Source organism: Euprymna scolopes, chromosome 14, assembly GCF_053919585.1.
Source record: "Euprymna scolopes isolate OS-2025 chromosome 14, ASM5391958v1, whole genome shotgun sequence".
Taxonomy (NCBI): Eukaryota; Metazoa; Mollusca; class Cephalopoda; order Sepiida; family Sepiolidae; genus Euprymna; species Euprymna scolopes.
The window spans coordinates 51908517-51931188 of NC_136495.1; the positions used below are offsets into that span (position 1 = coordinate 51908517).

At 32.2% G+C, this 22672-nt stretch overlaps 1 protein-coding gene across 2 annotated transcripts in view; it reads right to left on the reverse strand.

Annotated features, from left to right (window-relative positions):
- Positions 1-22672, reverse strand: part of LOC145293005 (uncharacterized) — an 89033-nt gene that overhangs the window by 58650 nt on the left and 7711 nt on the right. The window contains exons 2-8 of one of the 2 annotated variants that reach the window (XM_080139261.1): positions 18016-18042; positions 15442-15507; positions 10483-10570; positions 8439-8617; positions 6218-6742; positions 5743-5847; positions 2808-2885 (exon numbers count right to left, since the gene is read on the reverse strand). In XM_080139261.1, coding sequence (XP_079995387.1) covers positions 2808-2885; positions 5743-5847; positions 6218-6742; positions 8439-8617; positions 10483-10570; positions 15442-15507; positions 18016-18042 — 1068 coding nt within the window. The remainder of the gene's footprint in view (positions 1-2807; positions 2886-5742; positions 5848-6217; positions 6743-8438; positions 8618-10482; positions 10571-15441; positions 15508-18015; positions 18043-22672) is intronic. The other variant, XM_080139263.1, reaches the window with a different exon arrangement.

The following is a 22672-nucleotide window of genomic DNA, read 5'->3' on the forward strand; positions in this document are numbered from 1 at the left end:
TTATTTTGCTTGATATAGTTTTTTGGATAAGAAAGGATGACATTCTAGTCAGTGGTACATCAGATGTAGCCTCCAGCACGATGAAGTGTGGGAAGGCTTTACCTTCATTGTACGAGTCTGTCTCAGACTCTATATGTGGTCTCTTAGTTGTCTTTTTATTCATAAGGTTAGGAGGTCCATTAGCAATGCTCCCCACCTACCTTAGAGTCCCTTATGGGGAAGAAAAACCAGGGGGTAAATCCCATTCGCCTCTGTTCTCCAGGGCTACATGGTTAGTATGCTCAAAAGTCGGAAAGATTCCAAGCATTCATAATATGTAGTTATGTCCAACCAAGTACGGGGTTTTCTTATATTTTATTACTCTTGTTGGTTGCCTTGGTCCCAGCTTGACTGACCCATTAAACACCACTTGTTAAATCAGTTTGTTTTTGTCTGTGGCTAGCGTAGGTGTTTTTTTTTTTTTGTTTGGTTTGTCTGAATTAATGCTTGACATGACCAACTGATTGATTGGATCAGGCCTGTCCAACTTCTCGTCTAGTCTAGTAAGGGCCAAAGTTGCAGTACTATATCATTATGTCCTAGACATGTTCTGCTCAACCACTAGGATCCTGTCTTTAGTGTATTATGGATCGGCACCCACAGTCAACAGGTGGCCCTACTGAGGGACTTTACTCTCTGCGGAAGGGCAGTCAGTATATTCTGATGCCCTATTGGCTGAGCCGAAAATAATCTGTAAAAGGTTTTGTCTTTTTAGTTTTTCGTATCTTCATATGTATTTTTACATAATGTTTAATTTTATTTGGTTGTTTTATTTGATGGCATATCAACTATTTTTAAATTATTCAGGTTGGGACCTGCCATTTTGGTAAATATTGTTTTTCTAGTTCTTTATATCTCCAGATATGGTTCCTGCCTTAGTTGTCCTGCTCCACAGCACAACATTTTTGGAATATTTTTTGTAGAATCCATTTATTGTATTAAAGTTGTTGTTTTGAAGTTCTTCAGACATGATTTTTGGTTTATTTTAGTTATTTTGTTTCACAGTACATCAACCCCTTTTAGGTTATTCATGCCGAATTCAGCAACTTTGTAGAAAGCTCTTATGTTTCAGGTTTCCTATATCTTTCATCACTAGTTCGTAGTGCTTGGTTTGGTTGTCTTGTAGTGGATTCTGTTATTTTCATTCCTGCAGTACATGATTGAGTTTTGCAAAGTGGTAAGAGTTATAATGTTTATGATGTGTTTTTTTAAGTCAGGAAACCAGTAGGGAAATGGGAGAGAGAAAAGGAGAGGGTGGGAGGGGGAGTGCTGTTTTTGTTTTTGCTTTGCAGAACACGGTTAAGTTTTGCAAATGTTTAGAGGACAAAACAAAAATGTTTTAATGTACAGTACATTTGTGTCAGGAAACCAATGTTCAGACAGCCTGATCTGCTAGCACCAGCTGACCGAGTAGAAGTTAATTCTTATTACTGGGGGTATAATAAGTAAGAATAGCAATTAACATTCCTAGTTGCTCATGGTTGATAAAATGAGAACAATCTACCCTGGGATAAAAACATTCACCCAATCTTGTAGCTTAAAGAGTTCAGTTTGAAATTCTGCATAGGTTCCAGAGTTAGACATAAAGATTCTCATGTTCCAAATTGAAAATATAATTTATTTTACTCATTATAATGTTGCAACATACCAAAATATTAAGAATTATAAATTTATAAATGAATTGTTTATATATATTTTTTAATCATTAACTAAATCAATATTCTTGAATGGATAAAATTTATTAATCTAAAATCATTTATTCATGTAGGACTTCCATAGATAAAAAAAAAACATCAATAATTTTTAGCTAGATGAACACATTGCACTACAATGTATGTTGAGTGTTGTAATCAAAACTACTGGCAATACAAAAAGATGATCCAAAATGTATGATATTTTCTTCTTTAATTTTTTTTTTTTTTTTACATAGGAATCACCACTTATCAAGGCCTGGAGGCCACTCGAGGATAAGGGTTACTGAGTAAACATTAGTCAATGGTATTATAACATAGTAAACATAAGTAGTGGAAATTTTGTAATTCATGCAAATATGCCTTGTATGTTCCTTTTGTACAAATTTTGATTAAAATTTTAGTGTTAAACTTGAAAGGATTACTTTTTGATTGAAATCCTCCTTTTTTTACATCTGTATAAAGTTATAAGATGGGATATTGGTTTATCTGTGTGTATGCGTGACATAAAGAGTAAATGTAAGTGTTCAAATTTAGTAATAAGTTTTTTTTTCAATTAATTTAATCACAAAATTATATCTTAATAAAATCAATTTAAATTTTACAAAAATCTTATTTACAGAAAAAAGGAGCAACCACTGCTTGGTCCTTAACACTTACGTAAATAATAAACTAAGAAAAAAAAAAAAAAAAAAAAAAAAAAAGGAACTTTCAAGTATTTCTGGGATTTAAATTTCAACATGGTGTACGATGTCCTATCGATTTTATTACAAAACACATTTTTCTTTTTAAAGACATTATTTTATAGAACTATCTTTCCAAAAAATGTGAACATTTATTTTTACTAGAAATGAAATAAGTCCATAGGCTTAAAAAAAAAAAAAAAAAAAAAAGGAGAGGGGAGGGTAATGATAAAACAAAAATTAACAACACCCAAGCAACACTGGTACAGACAGCTACTTAATGAACAGATCTAATATAAATGAGATGTTCATTCATAAATTCATTAAAAAAATTTGATGAGAATATTAGCCATATTATAAAAAAATTAAATAAAAGACTCAGTCTTAAACTCACCTTGTATTCTTCCACAACCACAGCAAGGGCGTCATGACCAGCCTGTCGGATCGCTTCCAAGTCAGAAGCATGTTTGGCCTAGAATCAAACCACAAGACAAATGTTAAAGATGCTTGCCAAGGGTAGATTAAAAAAAATAAAATAAAATAAAATAAAAATAAAAATAAAAATAAAAAAAAAGAAGAAAAGAAAAAAAGAAAGAAACAGCATTTCAGAAGGAAAATGAGATTAAATTTTCCGCTGGTAATTAAAGTTTTACTAGAAAACATGCCAACCTATCGCTTCCTTTTTAGAATTAATGATGACTCATCTTTCTTTAATGTAAAGGTGTCCTTTCATCTCTATGATGTATTACTAATAAAAGATGGGATAAAATCTTTCAGATTGTTGGTATTTTATTTAACAAAGAACTTACATGTTTACCTTATCTCTCGCATACACAAACTTTTAACATATATTTTAATGAACTGTTGTGATCCCACACAAACATCCAGACACATGTATGCACAAAGAACGTATATATGCAATGAACACTTTCAACCTCTCACATACATGTTCACACACATACACACGTGTACAAAAAATGCTCTCAATGTTCTCACCTTCTATAGTAAAATAATACATCTTATACATATATATATATATATATATATATATGTAACTCAATTCTTACATTCTCCTTTTTAGCGTTATCTTTTTAAATGTCTTATTAAATGTACTCGTTAAACATGCTACAAATGATGACCTTTGACCGTCTAGTAATTGAACATGCAGCTCTAAGATCGGCGATAACTGCCGATCTCCAATAACCGGTAACCATTCCGCCACATAACCTCTTGTTATTGTTTGGTTACGGTTTCTAGATCAATCGCTTGTTGATAATTTCTGATTTGTCATAGTTAGCATACAAAACACCATAAGGAAAACATGTACAATTTTGGTTGTAAAAAAAGTTCCTTTTTATATGAACACACAAATACTGGATTAAATTACAATTCAAATATCTGAGAAAACTTTGCGTAAATGTTTGTAGGCAATTGAATGAATTAATATCTCTATGTGGCTTACTGGAAACTTGTTCGCACGAGCATTGCACATTCTTTCTATTTATCCTTATATAACTTTGTCATTATTCAGGTCACTAAATTGCATTTCAAAATTTTTTTATCAAACTGCACTTTAATAATTCTCCAATGTCTTTCTTTCATTTTAAATGAAGATCGTGTGTCTTTCTTCCTAGAAGCAGTTGTAATGGTTCTTTTGTATATGGGTCGACAGAAAGCATATAACAATCCCTTAATGTCTTATGTCTTTATATAGACGGATGTGATTCTCAGTTGATTAAGGGTGTCTAACTGTGTTGGATATATCCGAGAGTCAAAAGAATGAAAAGAATATTCTGTTGTCACAGCCCTAGTTATTACACAGTATTAGTTTCCTGTCTCTATCCATTGAGGAGAGAGAAAGAGACCGCTGAAAATACATCTGCTTCATTTCATTCAGATTAAAACCTATGAGAATGCATAGTTTTCTATCTGCCAAGCTTTCTCATGACTTTTGCAGTTTTCTAAGCTACGTCATTACTATTAACACATCACACAATAAGTCTCGGTATCTTCAACTCTTCTGTTACCTCATGCAGCATCAATTAATGATCAGCCAAAATGTGTTTGTGGATATTTGTTTTCCAGAACAACTATTAAATTTAGGTGACCTGAGAGTTTAACATCATTTGTGTCTGTATGGTCGTGTTTAAAGCCAGCATATCATCTCTTAACCACTGTTTCTGACAAAGCATAGTCCAAACAGCATTTATCAAGCAATTTACTTTAACAGCATTTTTCCCATTAAAAAGCAAAGTTCAGATTCTTCCATCGTTTGGAAAATTTCCAGCAGCAACTTTACTTAACTGTAATTTTTTTGTAAACTAATCTGATAGGATTCAAATTTTCACACATCATTTGAAGATTAGTACTTTATAAAAATCATACAGACTTATATTTTAGTGAAATCATCAATGTCAAGTCTGAGACTTATTGAGTCCTATATATACAAAAAAGTACATTTATTAATTTTTCTTCAAAACAAATGTTGTCATTGATACTTGTTCGCATTTATTTAAGTAGTAGTGCTGACAGGGGAGACAACTCATGTGTTACTTGTTCTTTTTTTGTTTTTATTTACCATATGTAACAGACATGAGGATGCCTCAAAAATTAAGAAATATCAATATCGGAAAACTTCAAAGATAAAAATGATGCAACGAAAATTACAATCTGTAAATCGTGTTGGTTTCAGTTTTTGTTCCTTGAATTGAACCCATCAACATTTTGAAAATTTGCTGCTGAAGGACAAAAAATGGCAAGGATCAAACTTCCTGCTTCTGTTGATGGTATTAACTTTGTTTTATGCCAATATTTTACCAATTTTATTATTTGAACTATTTTTATCTTCGTTATTTTTCACATTTTGGCAGATGCAGCCGCTGACCTTCTTTGGATGCATCCTTTTGAACTTGAAAATCTTTATGCCAAATTTGGAAACACACACGGATCTCTGTCTAGCAGTCAAAAGTTGATAAGTTTTAAGTGACAATATTCTGTAGGTTGAAGGCAGTAATAACTACAAATAATATGAAATGACTACCCAGTTATGGTTGATTGAACAAAAATGGATTAAATAAAGGATTTAGTTTGAAATTCCATGTAGATTTCAAAGTTTGAAAGGCTAGAGGTTATGTTGTGGATGCAACCACCAAGATGAGAATCATAGCCACAATAATCAAAATTATCAATCCTCATCTAAACAATTCTGAAACAGACTTCATATTAGAAAACTGGTTACATCCAGGTTTTTGTCGTTTAGCTGTCTAAAAAGAAATTCAAACAAAAAACATAATATAAATAAACAGGTGAAATATTCATGAATGACGTACTTGAAGAGCCTCATATTTCGTCTTCTGTTCAGATAGCTGGGTTTGTAGGCCATCCACTCGAGAAGTAAGTTCAATATTCCGAGCACGGAGTTCATCCAATTGTTTCTGAAGGAAAAAGAGAACCATAATTTTTTTTTAATAGAGATAAATCTAACATATAAATTTATCTTGTTGGATTTTCCAAGTCAGACCCAAATAGCATTTAAGCTGACAAATCAAACTGCTTCTGACTAGCAAATTTTCATTTGTTTTGTTGTATCACATTACTGACAATAATCTACTTCACTACAATTTAAAAAAAATAAAAAGCATTTAATTCGACTCAAATGACTTAATATTGAAACATTTAAAAAAAAAATATATATATATATCAAGGGAGATAACTCATTTAAAACAAAGTGGCAAACATACAGAGAGAGGAGAGAGAGAGAAATGAAATGTTTAAAATGAAGAGAAAAAGAGTCTCTCAACTTACCAATAAATAACTATCCCTCGATCCATCAGTGTGGTCCCTTCGCCGTCTCTCATGATTCTGCACAACAGGCACGCTACCCATGGCGCCGCCAAGGTCCTCAATCATCGACGGTTGCTGCAGCTGTTGATGATGCTGGGCCGGATGCTGCTGCTGCTGTTGTTGTTGGGGAGGGGCCTGGGGTTGCGGGGCTGCTTGCTGCTGCTGCTGCAGGCGTTGGTCAGCAGGCACATAGTGCTGAGGTCCGTTTATGACATCGTCAATGCTAGGGCAGCCTGAGGAGGAGGACCCGCGGCGCCAAGCAGCTGATTGGTTAAGATCGGGCACCTCTGGCATAGGCATGCCGTCATGACCACCATATGAGTTGGAGGGACGTCGCCAGCTGGGACCAGCCGGACTGACTAGGTCCACGCCAGCCACACTGTTACTGAGGTCACAATGACGGGATTGGTGGTCCACTGGAGGGGCCGTATTGAATAGGCCATTCATCATACCTGACTGCATTGCATGTCTGTCCACATTCAAATTCTGAAATTAGGAGTCAAAGGTGAGAGGTCGCAATTATTACGTCTTTCAAATACCCCCCCCATTCCAGAACTATCTTTCCATGTAAATATGCCAACAGTTTAGTTTGAAATGTGCAAATTGAATGAACACATTTTAAACATCTACAGAAGCAATGTTCAGCTGTAACATTTTAATTTACAAAAGCTTTTTTCTTTATGCAGAGTGACAAAAAGGAAAAAAAAAAAAAAAAGGCGCATTTCACATTAATTTTTTTAACATTAGTTAATATCTCTTAAGCTTAAATCATGAAAGTCTAAGTATTAATAAACATATAGTTATTTACTATGAATATTAGTCATGCAAAGAGAGTTTTTTCCCAATCATTTTTGATGGAGGGTGTACACTAGTAGTTAATAAAATCGTTCCTATCCAGACTCTCCCCTACATTAAAATTAAAAATAAAGAAAAATCTGTATGATGTACATACCTATGACAAAACGAAAATGTCATATTCCAAAAATTAAGTAAATTGATTAAGTAGTTTTATTTTTATTAAAAAAAAATAATTTTTAAGCGATTAATAAGAATTTGTAAGCATTACAATAAAACCCTCACGTTTGAATTATGTTGAGTTATCACCCTTGTTTCTTGAGACTATTTTCAAAATGGCGTTGCAAGGCAGTAAGCTCCTCAATTAGCCATAAAATTTGATTTTCTAATTTAAAAATAAAACTACTTGATCAATTTACTTGATTTTTGGAATATGATAATTTTCTATTCATCATGGGTATGTACATCATACAGATTATTTTTCATTTTCATCTTTTAATATAAAAGGAATTCTGGAGAACAAAACAAAAAATGAAATTCACAATCTTTTCTGAAATCCAACTATATTTAATATAAATAGACTTCAGTCTATCTGACTTGTCCATCAAGTTTCAATAATGAATGTCTAACAATCTTTGTCATTCACAGATATCCAGCATAAATAACAATTGCTAAAATCCTGAAGATAAAATTAATACAATATTTGGATCCCTCTGAAAATTTCACTAGGTTCTTGATATAAGGCTTGTTTTCAGTTGTACTCTTGTAACAGACATGGCAAATGTAATTCAGATTATCGTTTTTAAGAAAAAGATACACAATCTGAAGATGAATTAAAATTAGATGAAAATAGCCAATATAATCATTTAATGTGTTTTACGATGAAAATATTTTCAAATTTAACAGACAAATATTCTAATAGAGACTCATCTGCGCGTTGAAACCGTCGTATTTTGTTTCATTCAAACTATTCTCATTTTGATTATCATGTTCACAATTTAACCTTCAATCTTCTTGGAAATCTTTATGTCCAACTCAGGAGCTTATACAGAATTTCAAACTGAATATTATTTTTAATCCGTGGGGTTAGATTGTTTTCACTTCAAACATAACCGAATAGAAGGGTTTAAAATTCAGTATAGGTTCTAGAGTTTGATAAAGGTACCCCAAGTTCAGAAAAATGCTCCTGAAAAATCTCAGAGTTAGACCAGTCGACATGTGCAAATAACAGCCAAGATAAAAACAGTAGTGCGAATAATTCAAATTATCAATGGTCATCTAAAAAATTCTGAAAAATAAATCGTTCAAAGAATTAAAAAAAGAAAGAAAAAAAGACTTCTTTGAAAATTTCAGATAAAAATCAAGGCAGAATATAATTTTAAATTACCTGGCCAATATCTGGTAGAAGGTTGGCCTCAAAATGATTGACAACAGACCCTCCTCCAGGAACATTTCCGTCCGCTGCTAACCTATCATGGACAGAAGGAGGGGAGTCCAGATGCCGGGGAAATGTGTTCTGTGCACACAGCAAATCAGGTTGAGAATGGGTTGGACGTTGAGACATTTCTAGAAAGAAAAAAAACAAATTGCATGCAGAAAAAGCTGAATAAGTCAGGTCTTAATTTTTTAGAGAGTTTATGAAGACGAAACATTTTGTTTGCATAGTTAAATACTAAAATCGCATACTGAAGCTAAACATATTTTATATGCAATCAGTTTGTAGATTCATTTGTTTTGCAAATGTATATTTTATAAATAGTTTGTAATAGTTTCTATTTAGCCCATAGATGGCGCCCTGATAAGTGCTACAATTTCTGATCATAGCAGATCTGAGAAGCGTGGTAACTTAAGAGTGATTTCACACTCTCAAACGCTCCCAAATAGGGAACTCACCACTTATATTCATTTAATATCATTTTTCTCTTGTTCAGGGGTCAGGCACTTTTTATTATACAAACTCGCTTTCCACAGCTCAGCAGCAGGCCAACTATCTCTAAATTTTAATTTGTGCAGTTTTGTCTAATCACTTGCTTTCAAGTTTTACTTGGCTAGTCAAACTTCCTGCTGCAATGTTTTATCCAGGAGGATGAATACTCCACATGACCAGCATAACCAATTTATCCTAAAGATAACCTCTATGCTGGGCAAAAATAGTTGTTTCAGCAAATACTCTGACCTAATGTGCTTGGTTTGATTAAATGTCACATAGGTCCATCTAATCATTAAGCGGCAGTTGAGCGAGAGAAAGCTGGGTGAGGGCCTATCATTCACTACCATATAACATAACATTGAATGCAGTTTTGTATCCTACAAGAGTTGATCTGGGAGAGAGCTTCAGTAGTTGATAAAATCAGAAAATAGGGTAGGCAGAAATAAAAGCTAGAAAGGACCGGGAAAGATGGATTTTGGTGTGAGATGATATATAGGCAAACTCCTGATTGTCATTGCTTTGACTTCTTTGTTTGGAAAGTGGTGGAAAGAGATAACAATAAATACAGTTATAACATGACAGACAAACTAGAGTTAATGATCACCAGAGTCTTTGGAAGTCAATGTTGAGAGACAGTGATGAAAGCCCGCCAATAGTTCAGAGGTCGTTTCAAGGCTGTCATCAAAGCCAAAAGCATGTTCCTCAAATGAAATCATCAGAAATAGTCATGAAGACAAACTGACCCAAGTTTGATGAATAAATCTCAAAAAACATGAAATTACTGCATCATTTTTTTCCCCTAAACATGTATAATATAAATCTTACCTGTCTGTTTAAATGTATGTATGTATGTCTAAAACTTTTGACAGAGGCAACGGATTTTCACGAGATCGATATCGCTTTAAAGCTCAACCCTTCGCATGACCAATATTGAAAAATTGGTTAAAAACATTAATTACTTCCCTCTCAACTGAGCATTTTTCTACAAGGAGGGGGGGGGTTGCTGATATTTTTTAAAGTCATCTCCTCTTTTGGATTGACTAGCCTTAATTTAAACCTTTGCCACTTCCGGTTTGGCGATGGACGCGACGGCAAAGACTTTTTTTTTCACATTCTTTTCTGCCTTTGCATCACGGGTTCAAGCCTACCTTCCTACTACCACTTTTTTTTTTTTTTTTTGTTCAACACACACCTCCAAACACCCAGGCAACCAGGCTAGTTCCTCCTCTGTATATTTATAATAGTGGAACCAGTTAAATTTTTTTTTTTTTTTTTCATTTATCTGCATAATTTCCTGTTGATGATATTTTTTTTTAATAAATGTATGTGCTCTTCTTTGTGTTATTCCTGAGCTGCAGCAAAGTCTGCAATAATGGCTTTTGGTGACCATTTGTCATGCTAACAGGTTGAATAAACATATGCACTGTTTGATGATGATTTGCATTATTATAATACAGATAAAATAATAATATAATATATAATACAGATAAAAAAACATTACCTGCTGGAAACATGGCCCAGGGAAGGCCCCCAGCATCAGGCCCAGCAGCCATAGGTTGAGCTTCATGGGGGGCTACTGGCTCCGCTGCCTATAAAACAAAAACCAAACAAAATTCTGATTTCACTCATCTTTTAGTTAGAATTTGTAAAAATCCATAGTAATAAATATGAATGATATAACAAGGTACGTTTTACTGAAGCTTTAGTGAAGCCGAATTTACATTTGTTTCTCTAAGGCTTTTCCCCTACAGATTTTAATCATACAAAATATATATTAAAATAATAAATCATTGGAACGTCATACAACGCAATTGAATTTCATTAATTTTTTTTTTTTTTTTTTTTACATTTAATTTTCGGAGATCTATTTCGTGATCAGAATTTCAAAATAAAATAATCTATCCGTACATCTATTCAGTTAATGGTGAAAAAGGAACATAACTTATTGTTTCTATTGTGTTAATAATTTGCAATGGTGAGAGGTTTGTGTCATCCGTAGATCGAAAGCCAACCTTCATGGAATGATACCTAAACTCCAACTCCCACTATCCATATGCTGCGAAAAAAGGAAACGTCCATTGTCTACAACACCAAGCAAAAGCAATATGTAGCAAAAACAATACATATGAAGAGGAGATGAACAACTTAAGAGACCCCACCCCCACCCCCTGAAACAACTATCCAGAGAGCATGACATTAGCTCCAAGAAATCTGGACCAAGCACCAAAGAATAGTAATTGTCTGTATTTTTGAGATGAGGTGTTTTCATTTATTGAGATTGTCGGACTGACTTCCTCATCCTGGTTGTTATAGTCCTAGTGACATATGGCCGAGTGGTCCTAGACGTTGTATCAAAGTTTACAGTTACCCAAAGGTGCCGAGTTCAATCCTGAACGAAGGCAGTAAAAAGTAACATTCAAAACAGAGAATCAGCAACTATGTCCCAGAGCCTAGCTGGAGTCCGAACACGGTACCCCCCATAATAATAATAAAGGGTTGGGTTCGAGACTCCTAACAAACGGTCCCCCAGTTCGATACAAAACACCTGATGAAGGCCGGAGGGAAAAAACGTCCGAAACGTTGTGACTATAACAACCAAGATGAGGAAGTCAGTCCGACAATCTCAATAAATGAAGCACCAAAGAACACCACTCAAAAAACTCACTGCAGTTTGTATACCATATATGAACGATCTATTTAAAAAAAAATTGAATATTATGTAATCTGCATGACATTAGGACAGTATTCAAGAGCGACGACTCCTCAGAAACACCTTGTGAGAGTCAAACCACCGTCCAAAAGAATCAGGACTAAAAACTGTGTGTATGGGATTCCAGGGCTGTTTTCAATTTGTTTGGTGTTAAAGTGAATACTAGTGAAAGATGGCTGATTCAAATTACAAATATAAGCAAAGCTTTAAGACAAGAGCATTATTTCTTATTCATTTAACACTGCAATGTGCTAAATTCTTAGCCAATTAATCTTCCATCCAGTATTTGCTTCAACATTAGACAAGTTGAAAATATCCCACTCCTTCATATAAAGAAAAAAAATGACAAAAAATAAGTATTTTACTGTATCTTTATTTGAAATTCTGATAAAAGGTATATATCTTCGAAAATTAAATTGGAAAATCTTTTTTTTTTTAAATTAATAAAACTCAATGGCATTTGAAAGGCTTATTCAAACTAGTGGGGGTACCCAGTGTTGCCCGGGTGTTTGTAGGTGTAAATAAAAAAAGTGTTTCGAACCCATGACGAACTCGAAGGCGGAAAAGAAAGTAAGAGGAAAAGAAAACATGCGAGAGGAACGAATAGCGTGAATTTTATAAAAGTCCATCAAAATAAATGTAGATACGACACCCCTTCGCAAATCGTAGATATTATGATCTAGGGAGTATATAAAAAGTTGTAAAGAATAGTACCCCCCCTCCCCTGAAAACCCCAGCAAAAAAGCCTTTGCATACAAAAACGTGTGTGGCCGTTTTTGTCTTTTGCATATATAGACTAGCGGGGGGTTACCCGGCATTGCTCGGGTGTTTGGAGGTGTGTGTGGGTTTTGGGTGAATCACAACTCCGGGGAAGAGGGGGGGGGGGGAAATAAAAAAGTTTTGGTGGGTAAGTATGAGAATCGAACCCTTGAGGCAAAGTTGGAAATTAAAGTGTGAAAAAAAAAAAAATTTAATTTAAAAAAAAGTGCGACATTAACCATTGGGCCACCACGAAATACTAATTGAAACACGTTTGAATTTATTTAACTATTTAGAATTGGCAGGTGCACGTTTTAATGACTTAATGAGGTCAACTTTGACTGCGGGGTAGTATTTCATTTACTGCGGAACGCTTTTTTTATTTTTATTTTCCCAAGACGTTGGAAGGGGGAGACCAGCTCCCGATAAAAAGGGGATTGTCCAAATTGAATAGCAATTGTCTGATGTAAAGAAAATATTTCCACATTGATCAAATCTGATTGCTTTCGGACATTTCTGGCGATCGCGACTGGAAAAATACTGCCAGAATTAGTGTCGCTTTTATTATACGAAAAAGCCTAATCCACATGCGGCGAGCGAAAAATGTTGAATATTTATCTTTTCGAAGTCGAGCAAATTAAATAGACAGGCGACCTCCATTGTTAACTCGTAGATATTATGATTTATATGTGATATAAAAAGTTTTAAGAAGTTGTGAGCCGACCGACCGACCACTTCTCGGAAAAAAGCCTTTTACAGACATACACAAAAAGCGAACATACATACATACATACATTTTCGCTTTTATATTTATAGATGAGATATAAACGATGCTTTTTAAGACAAGAACATCATTTATTTACATCTTAAAAAAAAATTCCTTACTTTTTGAAATGAGTTATATTTAGAAAATAAAACTTCTATTTCAATTGTTCTACTTAGCTGCAAATTGCAACTAACTCGTTAAGTGACCAAAAGCTTCCGTCTATCATTTTCACTCTTTCTCACTCTATATTGGTCGACCACCACCCATTCCCCACTCATATTTTAGAAGATACTATCACACTCATTTGAAATTTTAAAGGCATGAAGGTAATCAACAGAGTCATAACAACCGAATTTAAGAGCACTTCAGCAGTGTATATAAGCATAAAGGAGAAGGATGAGAAAGTCCATTACACTTAAGTGGGGAGGGAGGTGGATTACTTGTTTGATTTTTTATTACTAAAAGTGTTATCATTTACAAAGGCTAAGAGCCACTTGAGGGTAAGGGTTAATGCAATGGATAGATTGTCAGCTGGTGCATCTGCTACTAGTCTCACTTCTGGACAGGGTCCAAAAGAGAGTCACCAACCTGATAGGTCCTGAACAGTCATCTAAGCTTCAGTCTCTGTCCCATCGACAAAATGTTGCATCCCTCTGCCTGTTCTACAACTACTTTAATGGTGAATGCTCTGACGAACTACAAGCACTTGTCCCCCGCTTGACGTGAATACCCCCGACAAAGCTGACAAGCAGCTAAATCCCACTCCTACACAGTAGAGATCCCTAGGTGTAAGAAAAGCCTTCTACTCCAATAGTTTCTTCTCCAGAACTGTTCAACTTTGGAACTCTCTTCCAGGACACTTCTTTCCCAACTGTACTGACATGCAGAAGTTCAAGTGTAATGTGAACAGACATCTTGCTGCTCATCTCCCTACATAATATCCCTGCAATTTATGTCCCTGATAATAGCCCCCTTCATCAAAGTGGCACAGTGCCTTGTTTGGGGGGTGTGAAAATGGAATTAAAAAAAAAAAGAAAATATGACATGCCTCAAATTTTAATTTTGAAAACTAACCATTTCTAATGAACCTTAATTTGGTTTACAATATGCCAAAATCTTTAAACTATTTTAGTCAATTTTGTTTTTGTCATTTTCTTTTCTTGTTTCTTAATTAACAATGGAAAAAGAAACTTCTAGGCACAATTTAAATCAATCTTCACAGAATTCAACAAGGAAGCCAAGGAAAACATGAGAAAATGGGAGACTTGAGAGAAATGGGGGATAAATAAAGTCTTGTCTTGTGATAAGTTAGTTTGAAAATCAATTTCCAAAAGTTGTTCAACACATGACAGTATGTAACACTGACGTGAAATGATGCAGATAAATTATGAATATAGATTTTCCAAATTTATGATTTCTGTGACTTGATGCAATTTCTAATCATCTCAGTATACCTACTCTTAGATGTAGTATTATATTCTTACAGTGGTTTCTTGATGCTATAATTTTTTACTATTTTCAGCTAACTTATGGCAGTTAAAATTATGATGAATGTTATGAGAGGATTGAAAATGATAAATGTGTAACCCAGCGCTGATGTAAATGCACACGAAATGATGTCACTGGTGGGGAAAAGGACTATAAAATAGAATGATCACGAGAGACGAGATAGTGTGAGAGACATGAATAATGTTCGTGATCATGTGTGAAGCATGAAGGACGCTCGAGAAGACAATCACGTGAGAGACGTCACAGCAGTAAAGAGAGAATGAGGAAATAAATGTTGTTGCTACAAAAAACAAGCAAGTAGGAGTTATTTCCTATTCTTTGTCTTGGTCACTTTTGCGAATGAATCTGAACATAGCATGTGTTGGTCCATAGATAACGTTATAAATGGTTTGATTATTTATGAGAGTGGTTTATGACAAGTTTACGCTGAAAGGAGAAACCATGTTGTTTAAATAAATTGTGATTTGTGTCCAGTTACTTTTCAGATGCATCGCATTTTGGGTATTCATTTTTTGTATCAAGTTTACCAAGATAAAACAATTTTCTTTATACTACTTAGAAAGTTCTGCTTCTTTAGAGAGAGAGAAAAAAAAGGGTTACATATCAAGAATGTAATTTCTGAAAATGACCAAAAGAAAACCCATCATAGGAATCTAGAAATAAAATTAAAAGAAAAAGAAATAAAATTATAAGAAATATTCCACTTTTCTACTAACCTCAAATCCACCAAATTCTTCAAAATCATCATCATTATCACGGCCTGCACCTTCTAGCCTCTGATTCTAAAAAAGAAAAATTAAAAAGTAAAATTTAATTAAAATAAAATTTTCCAGATAAAAAAATGCATTGAAACTAAGATGGATACATGTGAAAGGAGTTTAAAATTATTTTTCCTTTTATGATTTTTTTAAAAATTATAAATCTTACTTGCCCTTAATGCTGTGGTTTGTATAACAATATTTCGAAGAAAACCCTTCTTCAAATGAAGACAATGAGAATTCTCAACTGGTTTTTAAAACATGCAAATGATAGCCATTGGAATTAATTCTGCAGTGGATAAATGCTGAGGTTAATGCTGGTAAGCTTTTTCAGTAGCCATCTTTTGCATGTTTAAGAAAAGTGTTGAGATTCTGCATTCATCGTCATCTGCAAAGTGATTTATCCTCAAAAATGTTATGTGGACTCTAACATAAAGTGAAATGAGATGCTCTAATTAGTATTAGGTTGGTGCAAAAATAATGTTTTTTGACGTTCAACTTCATATCAAAAACATTTTTGCACCAACTTAATACAATAATAAAAAAAAATCATAATTTAAAAAAGGGGGGAAAAAATGAGAAACTGATTTCATTTTGTATTTGTCTCTTTTTGCTTTCAACCTGTAAATATCCAACACATCTCTGCATTGAAATTTCATCACACAGACACACACAATACTGAAAAAAACTACATTACACCAACCCCTTAAAAATTTTTTTTTTTTTTTAAATAAATGAAATGTAACGGTTTCAGGATAACAAAATATTTGAATTCAAAACAATATCTAAAGCTAGTACATATTGGACTATACACTATGGTAAAACTTTGAATAGTAAAAAATTTTCAGCCAGGGCTCTATGGACACATGTATCTTTAATTGACCTTTGACAACTAAATATTTTCGTTTACTAGCCAAATAGAAAAGTTACTCACCAAACTCAAATGATTTTTAGAATATGACATCTTCATTCTGTGACGAGTATGTATATCATAAAGAGTTTTAATAAGTGTAATTCTAAATATACAACAAATTTTATGTTAATACTTGAAGGTATAAACATTCTAATTTCTTCAGATGTATTTTTTAAACAGCCTTCATTAAAAAAAAATTTAAAAAAAAAAAAAGAGTATATTGTTCTACTTTATTGTTTAAATAATTTAACTTTGTTAGTTTTTTTTTTTTTTTTGTAATAAAAAAGCTAAGATATTTTTCACTTAGTAAGCATTGGATTGGTTGGTTGGTTGGTTGGTTGGTTGTTTTTGTTTTACGGCATATCAACCCTTTTTAGGTTATTTAATGCCGATCCAGTGATTTTGAAGAAAAAGTTTTTAATAGAATATTTGTTTGTTTTTTTTTCCAAAAAAGTTTCTATTTAACCCATAGTTGGGACCCTAACAGGTACTACCACTCTGGGTCAGAATGGACCTGGGAACAATGGCAATTAGGGGGTGGCTCCACACTCCCCAAAGCCCACAAGCTGGGGCCTCACCATCGGATATAGTTTAAGGTCATATCCAGGACCAGTAAGCATTGGAAGATTGTCAGTAATAGAAATACAATCACCAAAAGATAAGCATTTCATTATTTCTAGTTGCCACTTTGAAAAATCACTCGCAAATGTGACTGTTTTAATCACAATGTAGAGCCCTGTCAGCTAAAATTATACAAATAGAAAAATCAATAAGAATAGAAAAGCTGAATATGATTTAAGTAAAAAAGGAATTCTTGCTGGAATTTTTTTTTAAAACAATTTTTTGAATTAATAAAAACATGTCACAATATTTTTAGCCACATTTTTTTTACAGGTCAATAAAAATAAGAAAAACTTGTTACAAAATTTCCAAATATGAAAATTACAAATTAATTATATTCATTGTAAGAAAACAAAAAGACAAAACTCATTCCAATATCATTTTTCAGCTAAAATCGATGAAAATTCAAAATGAGCAATAAAAAAATACAACACAAGCAATGCACAAAAACAAAACAAGTCATGCACTGTACAGACAGTTTTGTATGTAAAAATAGTGCTAAAGAAAGAAATGTTTTTTTAAATAATTAAAAAAAAATTTAATGATTAAAAAATATGAAAAATGTGTGCTTCATGACAATCTTCAGTAACATATCATACAGTAAATATAATTCTAACTACATGTTATGCAATTTGTTATTGTGTAGAAAAGAAATATTGATAGTTTGTTTTTCGATTTAAGATTTTTCAAATCTTTCTTAATTTCTGAATTGAAGTTGCGAAACAGTTATTTTTTAAACTAAATCCTGATGTAGTTTGATAGTTATTTTCTCATGCTAAATCTTGTTTTTGCAGCATGTGAACATTCAAAAAGAATTTATCACAAAAATTAATCTATTTTTTTTTTATCTTTAAAAAAATCTCAAGCACAAAAAAAAAAAATGAACAAAATGACTAGAATACATCAATAAACAAATACTACAGAGAAGAAGAAGAAGAAAAAGAAATAAATGAAAAACATTGTAACGTTTTAGAAGGAACAGAATTAATGTTGCATACCCGAAAATGATGATTGTCAGCAAAATCCTTTTGGTTGGCAAAAAAAAAAAAAAAGAAAAAGTCAAAATGATATTGGAAAAATTGGAGTTACAAAAATCGAAAATGGATTTAAAGATAAAAAAAAAAAAAGAAATTAGCTTTTATTTTGATGAATCAGAGAGAGAAAAAAAAAAAAAAGAACAGATTCTTTTGGATGATACATTCAATCACCACAGTTTCTATATTTGTATTTACTTTGGTGTTGGTTATTAACTTCTCTTCAAATCACAAAAGTGATCATCATGCACCCACAGACCTTTTGATATTAAGATTGTATCACAATTATGTTTTAAATAAAAATGGAAATGTTACTCATTGCTAAATTTTTAAAGAGATGCTCAGTTTGTTATAGAAGTTGAACATACACTGACCCTTCTCTCACGGCTAGAAATTCTATTAAATGAAAATGTTGGCTAAATACCTGTGCTAAAATTTTAACTCAGATACATGGATATGATTGGATCATATTCCTTTGATATATTTGGCTTTAACGCAAGAGGATTCTACTATCACGCGATGGTACTCTTGTGCTAAAAGAATTCAGAAACCATAGATTTTAAAACGTTTGACTGTTGCTTTGCTTTTTAGCATGTTTTTTTTAACTCTAAAGTGCTTTTTGTATTAGGGTTATTTTATGATAGAATCAATCAACTCTCAGACAATTGTCAAGAAACCAAGCGAATGTATTTGTATTTTTTGTTTGTGAACCTTCATTTTACCTTTCTTTACTCAGAAGTCGGTTACCTTTTTTTTCTAGTCTGACTACTGAGGATGAGAAGGGTACAATGTTTGCTAAATTTCTCCCCATTTTAAGTTTAATCATCAGAACATTTGTTTAACCATTTCTCCTATATTGTCTGGATCAGTGTGTACATAATTTTGCTGCATTACTTGTAAGTGCAAATAAATAAATCCTTTTATATTTTTATTAGGTATGGCAAGCTAACCAGTTCAGCTAAATTTTGAAGTTAAATAAATTCATTGTAAAAATCCTTTAAAAGATAAATATTAGTTTTCTGTGTCTATTTCAAAGATAATTAGTAAAGTCCTAAGATATTGAATTAAATAAACAAAAAAAAAACATCTTGTTTGTACAAAAAATAGTTTAATTAGCCCAAAAAACAAGAGCAAAATCGCAACAAATGGAAGTTTTGCAAACACGGAATATACGGAAGACCAAAATTTCAGCCAGTCGAAAGTCTGTGAAAATGACGTCCTGGAAGGAAGGGGGGTTGCTAGTTTACTTTTTTTCCCCAGACATGCATCCGTACATTCCTATCTTGAATGTCTGTATCCTTTTTATCATTTTTTTAATTAAATTATTTTTCTATGTTCCCGTTTTTAAATTAAATATTTTTTTAATTATTGTTCAACATTATATAAAAATTATGTTACACCGAAAGTGAGGAAAATATTAAAATCTTACATATAAAAATTATGCAAAACCCGTAATTTAAAAAAAAAACAAAGTAGAAATATTTTTTGCTATTATAATTTTTTCATATGAAAATATTAAATAAACAATGCTTAATTCAATGATAATATCAGTAGTTCGAGAAATTCATTTTTCTTCGAGTGTTATCGAATTTGTTAATACAGCCTTTAGGGGCATTTTTCGTAATGTTCTTGTAAAAATTAAATAATTTTTTTTAATTGTTATAATTTACGATTCTTTATTTTCATAAAAAAGCAAAAATAAATTCATTTTTTTTTTTTTTACTACAGAAAACCATAGCTTAGTAAAGGTAGTTTTTGTTTAAACAAATTAATACATTTCTATGAAGATTTAAATAAAAATAAGGAGTTCAATATATTTCGTGGTCATCATTTGATAAATACTGAAAATTTCATTAAAATTGGTTAATTTCCTGATTTTTGGTGAATTTTTAAGTAAAGGGGGGGTCAAAATGTTGATACATTTTGAGCATCGGCATTCATTTTGCAAGTATCTAATTTTTATACATTTTTTAATTCTCTTTTGTTTATGTTTAGACCATTTAAGAAAAAATAATTCTTATAAATCCAACATTTTATTTAATGACACATTCTTACATTTAACCCATTGTATTTTAATTGAAAGACAGTTTTTTTGTTTTTTTATACTAGCAGGCCGCTCAGTGTTGCCTGGTCATGAATATGCTAAATATGACGTTTTAATTAATGCAGATTTCGTATTAATTATTATAGTGCCAATTCTCTATTGATTATTATATTGTACCCAATCTATAGTAGTGGGCACCAGGCCTGGTCAAATCGTAAAATACACTTAAACATATTTCATATTTATTATTATAGAGTTAATATTATATTGAGGATTATATTGTATTCAATATATAGTAGTAATTTCCAAAAGTTAAAAAAAAAAAAAAAAAAAAAAAAGATTTTGGTGCCATTAGCTAGAATCAAAACAAAAACATGTAGCTCTCCATCTTTATTTGTTATTGTCTGATCTAAATCCATATAACATAAAATTAAAAAATAAGGTTGTTAAAAGATATAAATATATATTTGTGCATGCGTGGAAATAACACGTTTAATCGATTTATGCCTGCTAAATTAAATTTTTTTTTTTTCTATTTTGACCCCTTAACAGATACTTTTACTCACTAAAAACCAAATCAAATTTGTTCCACAGATTCAATTTCCTCATATATCAAGTTTCAAGTTTGTAGATCAAAAATTGACAGTAGTTTAGTAGAGACTGTTCCTCCCACAGACAGAGTTTTATCCAGAGGATGATTATCTAGGTAAATAAAACAGTAGACATATGTGTGTATGTAACTATCTAATAGGTAAAGTATTAAACTACTGGTCACATAACACTGAAATTCTCAGGAAATAATATTTATGCACCAAGGATGGTTTAAAGCAAATAATATCTTTGCTTACATGCATGTATATCACATACAGACATCGGCAAATTTATATGTAAAATGTTCATTAAGCATTAGCTGGCATTTTGTTTTCGGTGCGCATGCACGTACATTTGGTTTTTTCTCAGGCTGAAACACTCGTTTTTTTTTTTTTTTAATTTCAATTCTAACTGATGACACCAACTCATTTTTTTTTGAAATAATAAAGCCAAACAATATGTCAGTGTTATTTTTCGTATGGTGGGGGGGGGGGATAATGTTGATTAGAATTATAAAAATTACTGTCGAAATTAGTAACATATACAGGAATTATGAAAAATGAGCAAATGGTAATTAATTGATTGGTGCGTTTGTACTTAAATAATCGGACAAGACAATATAATAAAGTTATTACTTTTCGTAAGGGGTGGCCATAATGTGAGTTGAAATTATAAAAAATGATTGTCGAAATTAGTAACATATCCAAGAATTATGAATAATGATGACATGTAAGTTTATTTATTCATCTGTTTAAATTGAAATAATCGGCCCAGACAATATATCAAAGTTCTTATTTTCGTAAAGTGCGGGGATAACATGAGTTACAAATATAAAAAATGATTGTCGAAATTAGTAACATATCAAACAATTATGAAAACTGAGGAAATGTGAATGAATCGATTGGTGTGTTTGTAATGAAATAAACAACCTAGAGAGTATATCAAAGTTATTATTTTCGTAAAGGGGGGGGGGTAATGTGAGTTAAAATTATGAAAAATGATTGTCGAAAGAATTTTGAAAAATGATCAAATGTGAAATGATATCATTTCACTTAAAATAATGCTGTCAGTAGTAGGGAGGGAAAGAACACTAATGTGGAAATTTTTAGTGAAGCAAGGATTGCCTAATCACGAAGCTTTAACATATTTGTTTATTTGTTTGTAAAGCCTGCTGAGTAATCTTCCGAAAATGACGTCTTTTTTCCCAAAAATTTTGTTGTCGGTAGTGGGGGAAAAATGAAACGGTAATGTAGAATTTGATAATGAAGCAAGGGTTGTCTAATCACTTAACTGTCTCAATGTATTTATGCATTAATTTTAAAATCCTGCTGGAACATCTTCCAAAAATGACAAAATTTTTCTTACAATAATAGTACCATCAGTGAGGAAGTAATGTCAGTAATGTTGAAATTTATGGTGAAGTAAGGATTGCGAACTCATAAACCAACACAATGTATTTATATATTAATTTGAAATCCTAATGATCCATCTTCTAAAAATGATTTCAGTTTTCTTAAAATTACGGTAGCCTTAGTGGAAAGAGAAATTATTTCATATATGTTGTACAATACCTGTCGAGAGTATGTTAAATTGTTTCATATATGCATATAAATTACCCGTCTGAATGTAGGCGAACATATTTTAAATGTGTGTTGTAAATTACCTGTCCCAAAAAGGTAAAATTTTTTCATATACATTCTGTAAATTACCTGTCCTAGGGAAGGCACAATTATTTCATACATGTGTAATAGCCGTCCTAGGGTAGATAAAATATACTTTTGCCCAAAATAGCAAATGATACATAGACATTAAAAATTCCTCTCTCCAAAGAATAACAATTATATTAAAAAATCAACTTCAATTTTCTCATTGTTTATACGGTCCCGAGCAATGCCGGGTAGCCCCGCTAGTTGTGTTTTTATAATAGTGCTCAATAATAAATGAAGCTGTTTAATGGTTATAAAGATTTCTACTTATACAAACATT